Below are 15,278 nucleotides of genomic sequence, written 5' to 3'. Positions count from 1 at the left end.
GTGGCTTTTTGTAGCTGACCCATAGTGCCTTTTCTCTCCCTCGGGATTCTTTGGTTGTGTTGCGATATTGCAGCAAATGTGTCATGACACATAAACGGGGGTCAGGTGGGTACGCCCGGAATTCCATAGTTAGTCCTGAAGTTCCCGGTCTGCTCTGCTTAACCAGCTCCCAGATGGCAAATGTAACTTGGTCAGCTGATATGACCATGTTGTCCAGTCTGAGAAGGTGTAGGGACTGGACCCTTTGGGCTGAGACTAAAGCCATCAGCATTACCGTTTTCAGGGTGAGCTGTTCCAGAGTCAGGGATCTGGCTGGTGACCATCCCCTTAGAAATGACAGGACGACACTGACGTTCCAGATCTGGGTGTACCTTGGTCTAGGGGGGTTGGTATTAAAGATGCCTTTCATTAATTTGGCCACCAGCGGATGTGACCCTATGGACTGTTGTCCTGGTGCCTGCCACAGGTAGGCTGACAGAGCACTCCTCGCACAATTAATTGTATTGTAACTCAGACCTTCATCATAGTGAAGGCTGGACAGGAACTCCAGTACGTTCGTTATGGTTGCTGTTCTATATGTCGTCCCTGTTCTTGAACAGTACGCTTCCCACTTCCTGATGCTGGAGAGGTACTGTTTCTTGGTGGATTGTCGGTGAGATGATATCATCATGCCCACGGTCCTGTTTGACAGTCCCAGGTCCAATAATGGTCATTTAAAATTCTGCAACCCAACAGATTTATTCTGTCATGGCATGGATGACTCTCGCCTGTGACAGGGTGGACCAACAGATCTGGTCTCCTGGGAATGGTCATGGGTGGTTCAGTGACCATGTCAAGGACCACAGGGAACCATGGCTGTGTAGGCCAGTCGGGTACTACCAAAATACCTGAAGCAGAGTCCATCTGTATTTTGCGTAGTACCCAACTGATGAGGCAGAAGGGGGGAAAGGCATAGAAAAACAATTTTCCCCAGTTCAGAGAGAACGCGTCCATCGCTGCTGCTCAGGGTCTGGTTCCCAAGCGACATATGTTGATACCTGGTGATTCAGTCGGGATGCGAAGAGGTCGATATCTGGTGTTCCATATTGCTTTGTAATTTCAGCAAATACTTTGGGGTTTAACATCCATTCGGTGTTATCATTGAATTTTCTTGACCTGGTGTCTGCCACTGTATTAAGCTTACCTGGTAGGTAAGTTGCTGATAGCCAAATATGTCTGTCGACACACCATTGCCAGATTGTGTTGACCAGATTATCACATGATATCGATTTTATCCCGCCCATATGATTAATATAGGCCCCCACTGTGGTATTGTCAATTTGTAGGCGGACATGCAAATGGTGCATAGCTGAACAGTAAGCTTTTAGCCCATAAAACGCACCCAACATTTCCAAATAGTTTATACCCAGTGTCTGTAGCAGTGATGATTCTTGTATGTTCCATCTACCACCTGTACTAGATATAGTGTTAGTTGCTCCCCAGCCTTGAGCACTAGCATCCGTTTGTATCGTGAATGTTGGGTTATTGATAACGATGGGGCTGGAACTATGCCAAATGTTCACTTTCCACCATTGTAATTCTGATATTGCTTTAGCTGGTAATTTCATGGTTCGGTCAAAATGACCTGCATGTTGTTTTAGCGCTTGCACCTTTGCTCTTTGTAAGTTTTGGTAATGCAAAGATCCAAGCTGGGTAGCTGGAAATGCCGCTACTAATTTCCCAATTACTCTTGCCACCTGTCGAATAGTTGGTTGATTGGTAATCATTAATTTGTTGCAGGCTTGTGCCAATTCTGCTGCTTTTTCTTTTGGCAACGTTACAGACATGTGGACTGAGTTAATTGTGAATCCCAGATAGTCCATAGTTGTGGATGGCGTCAACTTAGATTTATCTGGATGTATGACAAACCCCAGAGTTTCAAATAAATGTTTGATAGCTAATACTGCTGATTTAGCTAATTCCAGGGTTTTGCCCACTATCAAAATATCATCAAGATATGCCATGACAATATGTTTTTGTTTTTTTAGTATTGCCAGGGCCGGTTTTAATATCTTGGTAAATAGTCTTGGGGCTGATGTTAGTGCATTATGCAACACTTTATACTGCCATTGTTGCCCCATCCAGTTAAACTTTAGGTATCTACGATGATCCTTATGAATGGGTACCGAATAGTATACATCTTTTAAATCGATGCATGCCATGAAGTATCCTCTGGAAATCAATTGTTTGGCAGTAACAAATGTTTCCATTTTGAAATGTATATACTTGACAAAAGTATTAAATGTCGTTAAGTCAATGATGATGCGACATCCACCATCTCTTTTGGTTTTAGTAAAGATATTTGATACAAATTCCAAAGGGTCATGTTCTGATTTCTCTATGACTCCCTTTGTATGTAGTCTCACCAGTTCTGCCTGTCCCTCGCATTTTTCTTTTTGCGAGAGGGTAAACTCCCTGTGGGGTGCATGCTGAACTGGCGGCATGCTTTTTTGAACAAATTCAATTTTGTATCCCTGAATACTTTGTAGTATATAATTATCGAGAGTGATAGCCCTCCATGCTTCCAAAAACAAGTGTAACCTTCCCCCTGTTAGTAAAGGCCCTGCACCTTTTATGTTCAGGAAGGAACCAGATCCACCTACCTCCATTGTTACCGGTAGAATATTCATTTCTTGGGTTTCCGGCTCTTCATCTGTCGAGGTGTTGCTGTGTGTGGTTGGCGCATCTTCCATGGGGTCCGCTCTGGGCACTGTCCTAAAAAAGACCTCCGGGGATAATATGCGGGCCCCATGCTTTCACCAGTACCATGATGTAGACGCCTACTGGTGAATGCGTAGGGGTGCTGCCATCTGGGTTGTGTGGCCTTGCTCGTTCCGGGGCCTGCCCTCATGAGTCCAAGTGCTTTAGACTCCTCATCCAGATCTTTTACCTGCTTCCGCAGGTCTTTACCAAATAGCAGGATTTGAGGTTGTGAGGTCGGCGTTTTGCACAACCCTGCAAATTTGGGGTTGAGGGCAGGTCTTATGGCTTCTTTCCGTAGGTTGTTGATTTCGTACTGTGTATTACACAGCAGAGCCAAGGTGTCTTGTTGGTTGTTGGTCATTTCGACACCATCCACGGAACGAGCGTATGATGTTATGGCTGACGTCAGGAGCTTCAGAATTTTTTTGAGTTTTAGTTCTTGGGTTCGGATGCCCAACCCAATGTACCCCCAGATTTGGTTATTAACGGCCGGTACATTGAGCGAAATACAATTCTCCGGTGGCGTGTATAATTCCAACGCCTCATTGACTACCTGTTCTTGGAGTGGGTTAAAGGACAGGTAGTCAATGCTAGCCGCCAGTTTAGGCTGCAACGGCTGTCCCGCTCGCGGTGTTTCAGCGTAGCGGTTTACCACTCCCAGCAGCTCTTCCTGTTCCTGCACCCCCAGCATACTGCTGTTGTCTTCAGCCAAAGACCCCTCTTCTTGACCAGCCCTTTTCTTGACCCTGGTCACCAACGCTCCCCTCTGCTGAGGGAGATGCGATGGCCAGTGCTGGATATTGCACTGTTGTGGGTGTGTATGCACTCCCTTGGCGGGCTTGCCCCATTTCCCGGAGCAAGTCCCGCTGGAGCATTTGCTCCATCAACCGCTCCATGCGGGACAAACGGTCACCTTTGCCTGTTGCACTGCGTGAGACGATATGTCACGCATGCGTGCTGGCGGGGTCTTCACGTAGTCACTCACATAACTCGGAAGTAAAACTGAAATTCTCAATTATTTGTGTCATGGTAGTTTTTCATTTGTCAAAAATGTCATTACCAATTTGCTGAAGGATATGCCTTCACTCTACTTTATCTCCTTCTGATTACACCTCCTTCAGCTGGAGCAGCTTTCACTAACTAACAATAGCCTCCCTCTCTCAGCACGCATCACCATCTCATTTGTCATTGAGTCACCCTTGGTCTCCAGCCCTGCACAATCTCCACCTTCCGTGTTTGTACCCCATTATCCTTCCCCTTTTCCTACAGCGTGGAACAGGCTTGTTTTCTCACTTTCCTTGATCCAGATGAAACTGAAACCTTGGGTCAATTTCTCCCTCCACAGAGGCTGCCTGACCTGCTGAGTATTTTTCTGTTTTTATTGAACGGTTGCCAGCCAGACGTGGCTACAGAATTAGACATCATTCAGCTTGTGCATAGGTTTGGACATGAGGAGGAGGATTTTAAAATAGAGGCACGGGATCATTGTGGGTTAGTGAGCAAACGCTGATGGATGACCTGGGATACAGGCAGCCCATGCATGTGCTAACATTTGTAAACATTGGTGAATTGGAGACACAAGGAACTGAAGATGCTGGATTCTTGTGCAAAACAAAAAGTTCTGGACTAACTCAGTCAGTTGTGCAGCATCTGTGGAGGCAACATTTTGTTGATAGGCAGCACTTTCAGCTGTCACCCTTCTCCAGCCTCATTTAGACCCAGGTGAATTGGATATTGGCCAGTGTAGTATTTGGAGTGGTTGAGCCAAGATACATCAAGAGCATGGCTGTGGGTTTTATCAGCAATTGAACTGAGGTGCAGGTGACGTAATGGAGGTAAAAGTACACGGTTTGGTGATGATACGGACAATAATCAGCAGCCTCGGACCTCAACAGAGAGAGGAACTGAGGTTTCCGCAAAGATCGAAGACAATCTTTCCAGTTATTAATTGGATAAATTTAAATCCATTCAGGATGTTGAAAGACAATGATACAATGGAAGGATGAGATACAAGCGTCTCTCCTCAGAGCGGGCATTACGTTCTGCTCAATACACAGTTGCAACGTGTTCTCCCAGCTTTATAGGCAATTTATCAACGTATGTGTTTATAAGTTCTGGGAGCAGAATTAGGCCATTCGGCCCATCAAGTCTACTCCACCATTCAATCATGGCTGATCTATGTTTCCCTCTTAATTCCATTCCCCTGCCTTCTCCCCATAACCCCTGACACCCATACTAATCAAGTTGCTCCTGAGTGTGGCTCCTGACTTAGCTGGAGGATTCCGAGAGACTGAGAAAGTGTGGAAGAAGATTAACTTCTCCCAGTAACCATGGATATGAGCTAAGCCAGAAAGGAAACAGGAGGCTGCATTGTAGTTTTATAAAAAGCTAAAGTGATAAATAATGAAAGCCTTCTTAAATAATTAAGCATTTAGCTTGTGTTGGTTTTAAGGCAGTGAATTTCACTGTTTTTATAACAATTGCCCTTAATTATTTTGTTATTTTCAGTTGCAGTGGCGAGGTTGGAGCTGTATAAATTGGTGGTGGGTGAGTTACTGTTAGTGCAGTTTGACATATCGAGTCTTGGAGGTGTTTAGTACGACCAGCCTGAGTTTTATCATTCACTGTTGTCACACGGGCAGTTTCTACTGCTGCAGGTGACACTATGGAAGGCTTCCAATTTGTTATTCGGTTATTCTCAGGAGGTGTCTGACAGCTTGTTTACCGGGAAGTAAAAAGGGCAGCTCTTGTTTTGAGTCTGAGAGATTTTTAGCCCATCTGAGAGGGCAACCAGGAGTCGACATGTCTGTGTGGAGGGTGTGGGCCTGGGCCGAGCCTGGGGCTCGAGTGGTGTGGTGGTTCCAGACTACTGGTGGGCAGTGGGGCGGGCGGGGGGCGGCAGAGTTCCTGGTGGAAGCCAGCAGGGGGCCTAGAGTAAAGAGATACTGCCTGACCCACTGAGGTACTCCAGCATTTTAAGACTGGGGTTACATGGAAGTCAATCTGGGATAATGTTAACATTTTAAAATCAAAAGTGAACTGGATGTAAGCAGGACACTGATTGTTGATTTTTGCCTGGGTGGTCTCCTCACATGTGGTCCCCAGCTGATATAATCTGTCAGGACTCTTGTTCCCAGTCACCAGCGTCAATTTTCACTTCCAGCACTCTGACATTTTTCTCTTCGCTCTATCGATAGTATTTGTGTATTGCTTGATTATATCCATGTATAATATTATTTGATTTGATTCGATAGCACACAAAGAAAAAGTTATCATGGTACATGTGACAATGATGAACTAATACCTACCAATACCACTACTGCTGTGGGATGGATAGCTTACCAGTCCTCACGTTAGAGTTCCCACCAGTTATGTTGACTCTGCATAGTAAAGCAGGAACATAAATGAGGACAAGCAATGGGAGTGACAAGAATATTTTGGATAAGGTAGATAGTGTAGGAGTAAAGGCGTTTAACATGTATCTTATTACTTCTGCCCTAATATCCCATTGTTTCATCGAAAACCCCCACTTGTACTTATGTTTCATCGAAAACCCCACGTACTTCTCTGTAGAGTAGATGGACTCAACCTCCTCATCTTTCCTGCCGGGAATTAGCCGAATTAAACCTGTCTGCACTGTCTCCCAAACAGGTATATCCCTCCCTAAGTATCAAGACCGACGCTCTATGTGGTCTCACCACAAAGCCCTATATTCCTTTTGCAATGAATCCCAATGTTCCTTTAGCCTTCTAAATCATTTGTTGTACCTCCTTCCTGCCTTGCTCATGCAGACAGCCAGATCTACCTGGATGCCAAGGGTGGCAGAGGGAGATGGGAAGACACAGAAAAAGGTGATGGTGTTGTTGATGGGAGGGAGGAGAATGAGAAAAAAAATCCACTGCGGCTGAGCCACGCAGGAGAAATGACATACAATGTGTTTGACGAGTACCTCTAACGCCCTTTGTTTGTCTTCCCGCAGGTGTCCTGGACAGGTGTACGCCAATCAAATACCATTACTCCTCAGCTATTCTTCCGAAAAACCTTTCATACAACATTACAAAAACCATCCGGCAAGATGAGTGGCACTCCCTGCGTAAGTCCAGAGTCTTTGTGCTTCCATGCTAATGACAGGATGGTGATTGTTGTTATGTGATGGGATCTCTGTGGCTTGTGAAGGGAATGTGGGACATTTTTCTTCTTCTTGGGCAGTCTCTCGGGATGAAGGTTGGCTTACTTCCACACTGGTTCTTTGGGTCCAGAGGACCAGACTCTTCCATGGATGGGGCAGGAGTTGCCTGGTAAGGCAGGTGGCTGGATAGTTTGTGAAGGGGTGCGATCCTTCAGTCGTTTATACAAGGCATCTGTGTGCTCCGGGCACATGGCCTTGCTGTTCCATCAGTACCATCCTGAATACTTCTTCTCCACTTTGAGTGGGCACCGGCCACAGATTCCCCAGAATCGGTGGGAATCTTGCTTTTTTTTTACACCCTTCACTCTCTACCTCTGTCTGCCTGGTAATCTTTTACCATGACAGTGCTCAGAGAAATGGGACTAGTTGAGAAACTGGAGTTGGATATGAAAATGATATGACCTGCCCAGCTGAATGTAACTCGAGTCTCAATACTGGGGATGTTGGCCTGGGGCGCTCACTTCTCCTGCCAGTGAATGTGGCAGATTACGCAGAATTGTGGCATCTTTCTTTGCGATGTGTGCTGGCAATGGTCCATGTCTCAGAGGGTATAGTGTAGGACAGGGATCACTATGCTGTCGGGTTCGTGCTGGATATCAGATCTTGTACACACTTTCTCTCAGCTGTCACACTGAAGGCAGTGGGAAATTTCATCATCTATATTAGTCTCCGCCAAGAGGCGGCTTCAGAGAAGTTGTCCACATTTCCCATGGATCCGTCAGGAAAGTTTATCGTTGGGGGGGGGGGGGGGGAGTGTTGTATAATGGGGAGGGCCACAGTCTTGTAGATGTCGAGTGTAAGGCTCATCCTCTCTAATGTTTCTGTGAATGAAGTGACAATAGCTGGGTTCGAGGCTCCTGTGCGCACACAAAGACAATAGCCATCCATGTAATGCATCTCACTGTTGAGTTACCTTGGTTGTGGAATTGCATGGGTGGGCCTAGGTTGAGCAGTTTCCCAGGCAGGGTTGACGGACTTCCATCCCTCAGAGATCTCGGTGAACTAGAAGGGTCCTTATGATCAATTCACTCATTTCATTATCACTGTTACTGAGATGAGATTTCTAACTTTCCAGGTTTCTGCAATGAATTAAATTTAAATTCTTGACACAATGATGAGATTTGAACTCGCGTCTCCAAATCAGTAGTCCAGAATGCTCGCTGCTTGTCCACTATTCACTGTTACTAGTGTAGATGGCTGAAGCAGATAACCGTGACTGAGTGTCCTGATCTCCGTCTGATCGCCTGCATCCATCCCCTTGCTTCCCAAGGCACTGAAACCCCGAGCCCTCTCCATGTAGTCCCAGACACAGTCTACACTGTAGCATGGCTGTGGTGTTGCAGTGGCGCAGCCAGCAGAGCTTCTCCTTCACAGCTCCCGCAACCTGGCTTCAGTCTGGGATCTCTGGTGAGGAGTTTGCATGTGCGACCTGTGACCGTATGGGTTCACTCTGGGTGCTCTGCTTTCCTCCCTCATCCCGAAGATGTCCAGGTTTGGTAGGTTAATTGACCACTGTGAATTGCCCCAGGTGTGTAGGCGAATGGTACAACCTGGAGGTTGATGGGAATGCGGGGAGAATTAAATGGGATTAAATGTAGGATTTAGTGTAAATGGGAGTTTAATAATTAAAGTGGACTCAGTGGGCCTCGGGGTCTTTTTCTATGCGGTACAGCGTTGATTTCACTTTCCTCGATATTCCTTGGAAGAAATCACCAATTTCAAGTAATGAGCCCTACCCCCACCCTCTCCCCTGTGTGCCCCCCACCCTGGTGTGCACCCATTTACCCCACTATTTCCCATCCTCGCAGTCACCCTGCTGCTTTTCCTTCCTCTTTTTCCCACATTTTCCATTGTAAGTCTCTTATTTCTCTTTTATCTCCATTCTTTACCCCCCCCTCTCTATCCTCCTTGTACCTATATCCTTCCCTCTGGTTTTACACTTCTCTCCTTATAACCATATAACCATATAACAATTACAGGCACACCAAAAGCTTTCTTTACCACCCTATCTACATGAGATTCCACCTTCAGGGAACTGTGCACAGTTATTCCTAGATCCCTCTGTTCAACTGCATTCCTCAATTCCCTACCATTTACCATGTACGTCCTATTTACCATGTACGTCCTTATCTGACACCCTTTGCCTCCTTTTTCACCTGTAGCCTTTGTCATTTACTCCACCCATCTGCTAGTAATATCTGTATCCACCTATCTCTTGCCAGGCTCTCGATCCCACCTCTCCTTTCCAGCTTCCTTCCCCCCCTCGCCCCACCATTCTCAGTCTGAAGAAGGGTCCTGACCCGAACCGTCGGCTGTTCATTTCCTCCACAGATGTTGACTGACCTTCTGAGTTCCTCCGGCACTTTGTGCTGAGCAAGTCTGGGATAATTGCTTGTACCTGCTCCGTGTTGATAAGCCTCTATAACAGTAATTGAGTCGAGGAACCGTATTCACCATGTCCCAGCAGACAAGGCAGATGACAAAAGTCAGCAAAATATCGCAAGTGCTGGAAATCGAAAATAAATCAGAAAATGCAGAGAATGCTCAGGTGGACAGGAGATAGGAATAAGGTTACATTTCAGTTCATCTCCTTCAGCATCTTTCATCCAATCCCAGCACATGCTGCCAGGAGAAAGTAGCAGCAGTAATTATGATCGAAAATCAGTGAACTCGGTGAAAAGCCCGAGTTATGATGGTGGAACTGCTGCCTCACTGCTCTAGAGAAGTGGGTTCAATCCTGCCTTTGGAGCCTGTCAGTGTGGTGTTTGCAAGTTCTCCATCTGGCATCTCCTTGACATTCAACAATGCTACCCTGGCTGAATTCACCGCCATCTGTTTCAAGTGTGCTGGGGAGCAAGGGGGGGATATGGTCACCATTCACCTGGGTTAAGGTGAATTCTATGGCAGGAGGAGACTGGTGCTGAACCCTTGTCACCACCACTAACCCCTCCTTACCCACACCTTCCAAGAAAGCTTTCTATCAACTGGGCAGCTCAGGAGTGTGGCAGAACTCTCACCCTTGCCTCCAGTGACACAGAACATAGAACAAGTACAGCATTGGGAATAGACCCTTCGGCCCACAATGTCTGCGCCAACCACAATGCCAATTTAAACTGCATATCTTTGATTAGTACGAGTGGCAAGGGTTACCGGGAGAAGGCAGGTGAATGGGGTTGTGAAGGAAAGATAGATCAGCAATGATTGAATGGCGGAGTAGATGGTACTGGTGAGTTAGAGGTGTTGATGTATAAACATCCTATAACTTATACTTATGAACATGATATACCTGCCTGCACAAGGTCGATATTTGTCTATTCCCTGCTTGGTGGTGCGCTTGTCTAAATGCTTCTTAAACATTGCTGTCATATCCGCTTCCACTACCTCCCCTGGCAGCATCTTCCAGGCATCTGCCAATCTCTTATGTTAAAAAAACATACCACTTAAGACTCCTTTAAACTTTCTCCCTCTCACCTTGGAGGCTATGCCCTGTGGTAGTTGACATTTCTGCTCTCGATAAAACAACTATCTAGTCTGTCTATGTAAATTGCTGTCACATCTCCTCAGCCGCCTTCCATCCGCCAGCCACACAAGAATCAGCAGATGCTGGAAGTTTGAGCAACAGACAAGGTGCTAGAGGGACTCAGTGTGGCGATGCTTTGACCCAAAACGCCAACAATTCCTTCCCCATTCCCCCACCCTCCTAATTGTTTGTTGCTCCCTTCCAATGGCACCTGTTACAGTCCTCTGTGTTCCTCACTTTTCACTGTCTGCTGAAGAGTATTCAAGGCTGAGGATTACTTTCCCTCTCCCCTTCCCCTTAATGGGCATGGATAGTCACTTGGACACTGCCATGATTCACATCATTGGAGCGTACATCACCGTGGTTTAGTGGTAGAGCTGCTGCCTCACAGCGCCAGAGCACCAGAGGCCTAGGTTCAATTCTGACATTGAGTGCTATCTATGCGGAGTTTGTGCGTTCTTTCTGTGACCGTGTGGGTTTTCTCTGGGTGCTCCAGTTTCCTCCCACATTCCGAGATGTGCAGGTTTGTAGGTTAATTGGCTTATGTAAATCTCACCTCCCAGTGCGTAGCGTGCGAATATGGGAGAACATAGAACCAGTGTATAGGTGATCGATGGTCGGCATTGGCCAAAGGGCATGGTTCCATGCTGTATCTCTAAAACTAAAAACATAAACTAGAAATTGGGCTGGGAACAGTGAGGTGTTATCCGTTATCCTACATTCAGTGAGCGCGAAGACTTTCTTCCAACTTAGTCTAATGGATTGTATTATTGACTTGCTGTGCTGCAGCATTCATCTCTGTATTGAAAGCTGCTTTAAATCTGAACTGCTCTAATATGATAATTCGGTGTTTGAAGAAATCAACTGAACATTGATTTAATGCAGTCCAAGTAAAATATCCTGTGGACATCCCTCTGTCATTGTGCATTGATAACCTAATGTACTTGTCTTCTGTGATCTCTCGGTTTCTTTGCAACTATTCAGCGGACTGCTGGTGTTACTAATATTTGGTGTGGTAAACAAACCTCTGTCCGTATAGATGGACAGGGACTATTCTCATTCACATAGAGGTCAAAGCGCGGTTAAATGGAGGCGTTGGAATTTAGGAAGGTCTCTGGCGGGGTAATTAGTGAGGAACTGTTTGACAGGAACGATGGTGAGTAACCCATTGGACTTGGGTTCAATGCAGTAGGAAAAGGATCGGAGGGGCAATAATGAGGACATTATGCAATGGGTGGGTATTATTTGGGCTCCGACAGCACGGTTTGAGAACAGCTCCATCCAAGACCGCAAGTAATTGCTGAGAATTGTGGACGCAGCCCAGACCATCACATAAACCAACCTCCCTTCTGCGGACTCCATTTACACCTCACGCTGCCTTGGCAAGGCCACCAGCATCATCGAGGATGGGTCGCACCCCGGCCACTCCCTCTTCTCCTCTCTCCCACCAGGCAAGAGGTATGGAAGTGTGAAAACACACACCTCCAGATTCAGGGACAATCAGGCAACTGAACCATCCAATAGCTAGAGAGCAGCCCGGAGTTACTAGCTACCTCTTTGGAGGCCCTCGCACTATCTTTGATTAGACTTTACTGGGCTTTATCTTGCACTAAATGTTATTCACATTATTTCCTTTATCATGTATCTGGACACTGTGGGTGGCTCGATAGTAATCGTGTATTGTCTTTCCGCTGACTGGTTAGCACGCAACAAAGACTTATCACTGTACCTCGGTGCATGTGACAATAAACTAAACTAAGTAAACTAACGGCATAATCTCCATGCACAGCCCCAATCACTGCTGCTCATTGGTCCCAGTTGTGTGCTCACTGGCTCCCATGGGTTGGAGTTATCTGAGACTGGATAAGAACTAAGTAAGTTCTTTTAAGTTATTAAATGAGGGAATATAATAATCTGCTTAAACCATCCAGCTGGAAAGCATGTAAAAATTCATTTATGCAGCGCTGTTGTGTGCAGAGCCCTGATTAGGAAATGAAGTACTTTGAAGTATAGTCACTGCTGGTGCACACGTTGCCTTCTCCAAGCAGCTGCAGAACAGACCATTGTTGACCTTTGCCAGTCACATTGAACACAAACTGTGAGTGAGTGGGATGCTGCCCACTGTATCATCAGGAGGAGGCTTTGGTCTCACACAAAGGGTGGGTGGTGGAATGCTGGCTGCCGTACTTTAGTCCAAGGCAGGATTAGTTAGTGTTAGGTGGAAAGCATGATGGGAGGCCGGGGGTGGGGTGGGGGAGGGGGGGTTATTTTCTGCCTTCCCCACAGCATCAGGTAGCAGGTTAAGGGCCTGCCCCACGAGCATGCGACTCCATGCGGCAAGCGTGACCTAACGTGGTTGCTTGAGCCGTACGGCTTGGCGGGGCCGGTCCCACTTCGATCGCCGGAGCCGTATGGGGTTGTGCGGAGCTGGTCCCGACATCGCGCGGGGCTCCAAAAAACTGACCGTGTTCAAAAATTCCGCGCGGCAACGGCCTGCCGGCCCGCAGTCGCCTCGACCGGCATGCGCAGCGTCTCGATGCCGTACGCCCGTCTTGACGCCGTACATCACGCGCGAACTTCCCATGGATTTCGCTCGAACTTCACATCACTCACTCGACCTCCGCGCGGCCCCCGCTTCCGGTTTGGTTGCGCTTGCCACATGCAGGTCGCATGTTCATGGGACAGGCCCTTTAGGATTCCATCTTCAACCTCTCCTTGCAGATCCCAGAGCAGATGGTGGCAATGCCTCAAAAAGGCTTGACAATCGATTCTAATTGGGGATAATTTAGCCTAAGGTGGGACCCCAGGTTTCCAGTGCCCTGCCAGCTGGCTGTGTCCCTCAGTGTGTGCTGGAGGTGTGTGCTGCCCAACCTTCCCACGTGAGATTGACGCTCACCCCCACATCTGGGAGGAGCTCAGGTGATGGTCTTGTATCATTCAGCCCTCCTGGATCAGTGGTCCGCATGGTGCCTCCTGTCTCCTTCGTTATTAACCACCAGTGTTATATCTGCTGTGGTGCAGGTTTCTACAGATCCACTGCAACCCGGGCAGCTGCAGACAAGGTGGGGATGAAATTAGACGTTGCACGCAGCAGGGTTACTTATGTAGGTTGACCGACACTTTGGAGCATCGCCATGGGACCTTCAGCTTTGACGCTGAGGAGATGCTACTCACTTTTCTCAGGTGGCGCTTGGTCTCCAGGTTATAGTGGTTGACCAGCTGAGCCACAAGGCATAGAGTCATACAGAGTGGAAACAGACCCATTGGCTCAACTTGCTCACACATGTCCCATCTACACTAGTCCCACCTACCTACAGTTTGCCCATATGCCTCCAAACCTATTCTATCCATGTACCTGTCTAAGTGTTTCTTAAATGTTGCGATAGTCTCTGCCTCAACTACCTCCACTGGCAGCTAGTTCCAAACACCCACCATACTTTGGGTTAAAAAGTTACTCCTCAGATTCATATTCAATCTTTCCTCCTTCACCTTAAGGTTTCCTCCTTCACCCTCAGGTTCTCGATTCCCCTACTATGGGCAAGGGACTCTGTGTGTCTACCCGATCTTATCCTCTCATGATTTTATACACCTCTGTAAGATCACCCCTCATACTCCTGATCTGTAGGCAATAGAGTCCCAGCCTGCCCAACCTCTCCTTATAGCTCAGGCCATTTGGTCCTGGCAACATCCTCGTAAACCTTCTATGTACCCTTGCCAACTTAACATATTTCCTGTAACACGGTGCTCAGAACTGAACACAATACTCTAAATGCGGCCTTGACCAATGTCTTATATAACTCCAACATGGCCTCCCAACTTCCATACCCTCTGCAGTCTGGCAGGGAGGTAGTCGATGGCTGCTGCAACAAAGCCATGATGGTCACTAAGGATGCTTGTCAGTTCTGTGATCTTTGCCCTACCGTGCCCCATCTTGTCCTAGACTGTAAATTTCCATTGGCTTTTGCAGACATAGTCAAAAAGGCCCGTCAGCCCAGCTCACACTAGAGACAATTTATAGTGGCCCATGAACCTCATAGTCCACACAAGGGGTTGCATGAGAGGAGTTTTCTGAGTCTGGACACAGGGCAGGGGGAGTAGGGGAAGACTATTTTGTCTCAACAAGCTTCACTGCGTAACAATCAGAGTTAACAGTGGACAGGTGGGACTAGAGTAGATGGGGCATCATGGTGCAATCGCTGGTTAGCGCCAACTCAGTGGGCTGAAGGGCCTGTTTCCACGCTGTATCTCTAAAGTAAAGCTAGCAAAGCAAAGTTTTTCAACGTATCTCAGTACATGCAATAATAGTAAATAGCTACCAATACTCAGTGAATCAGCTGTTCTGCCCTGGATGATACTGATAGTTGCTGGAATTAAACTCACCAAGGAAGCTGGAGAGGGTCCATCACATTCCTGATGACATGCGGAAGGCAAAAGAGGCTCAGTAGAATCTGGAGATGGGTGACTCAGCCCAGGATACCCAGCCTCTCATCTCCACATCCAGCCATTGTACTTACCCGCCTCATCGCTTTATGGCCACAGTAACCCCCGGGATATTGATGGCGGGGTTATGACGAATGTTAGGGAGGCCCGTGTCTTACAATAGTCTTTGTCTGCAGCATAAATGGTGTGTGAATGTTACTCGAACAGATTGATAGCAGCTCTGGGATTTATCTGTTGCTGCAGGATTCCGATGAAATATTTTCTAAGCAAGCATCAGGAAGGATGAGCACTAGCTCTTACCGAGCAGCAGCAGACTCATCCATTAATTCCAGACTATTTGCGTCCGAGGCATGCAATTGGGTTCATTCATCACAATGCTATTGCTAC

At 47.1% G+C, this 15,278-nt stretch overlaps 1 protein-coding gene across 1 annotated transcript in view; it reads left to right on the top strand.

Annotated features, from left to right (window-relative positions):
• The window catches only part of tmem178b (transmembrane protein 178B), a 255,632-nt gene that overhangs the window by 71,069 nt on the left and 169,285 nt on the right, over positions 1 to 15,278 (top strand). The window contains exon 2 of the mRNA XM_033037753.1: positions 6,722 to 6,835. Within this exon, the coding sequence (XP_032893644.1) occupies positions 6,722 to 6,835 (114 nt within the window). The remainder of the gene's footprint in view (positions 1 to 6,721; positions 6,836 to 15,278) is intronic.

The sequence above is a fragment of the Amblyraja radiata genome, chromosome 19 (genome assembly GCF_010909765.2).
Source record: "Amblyraja radiata isolate CabotCenter1 chromosome 19, sAmbRad1.1.pri, whole genome shotgun sequence".
NCBI classification, from domain to species: Eukaryota; Metazoa; Chordata; class Chondrichthyes; order Rajiformes; family Rajidae; genus Amblyraja; species Amblyraja radiata.
This window is presented reverse-complemented; position numbering and strand designations above follow the sequence as displayed.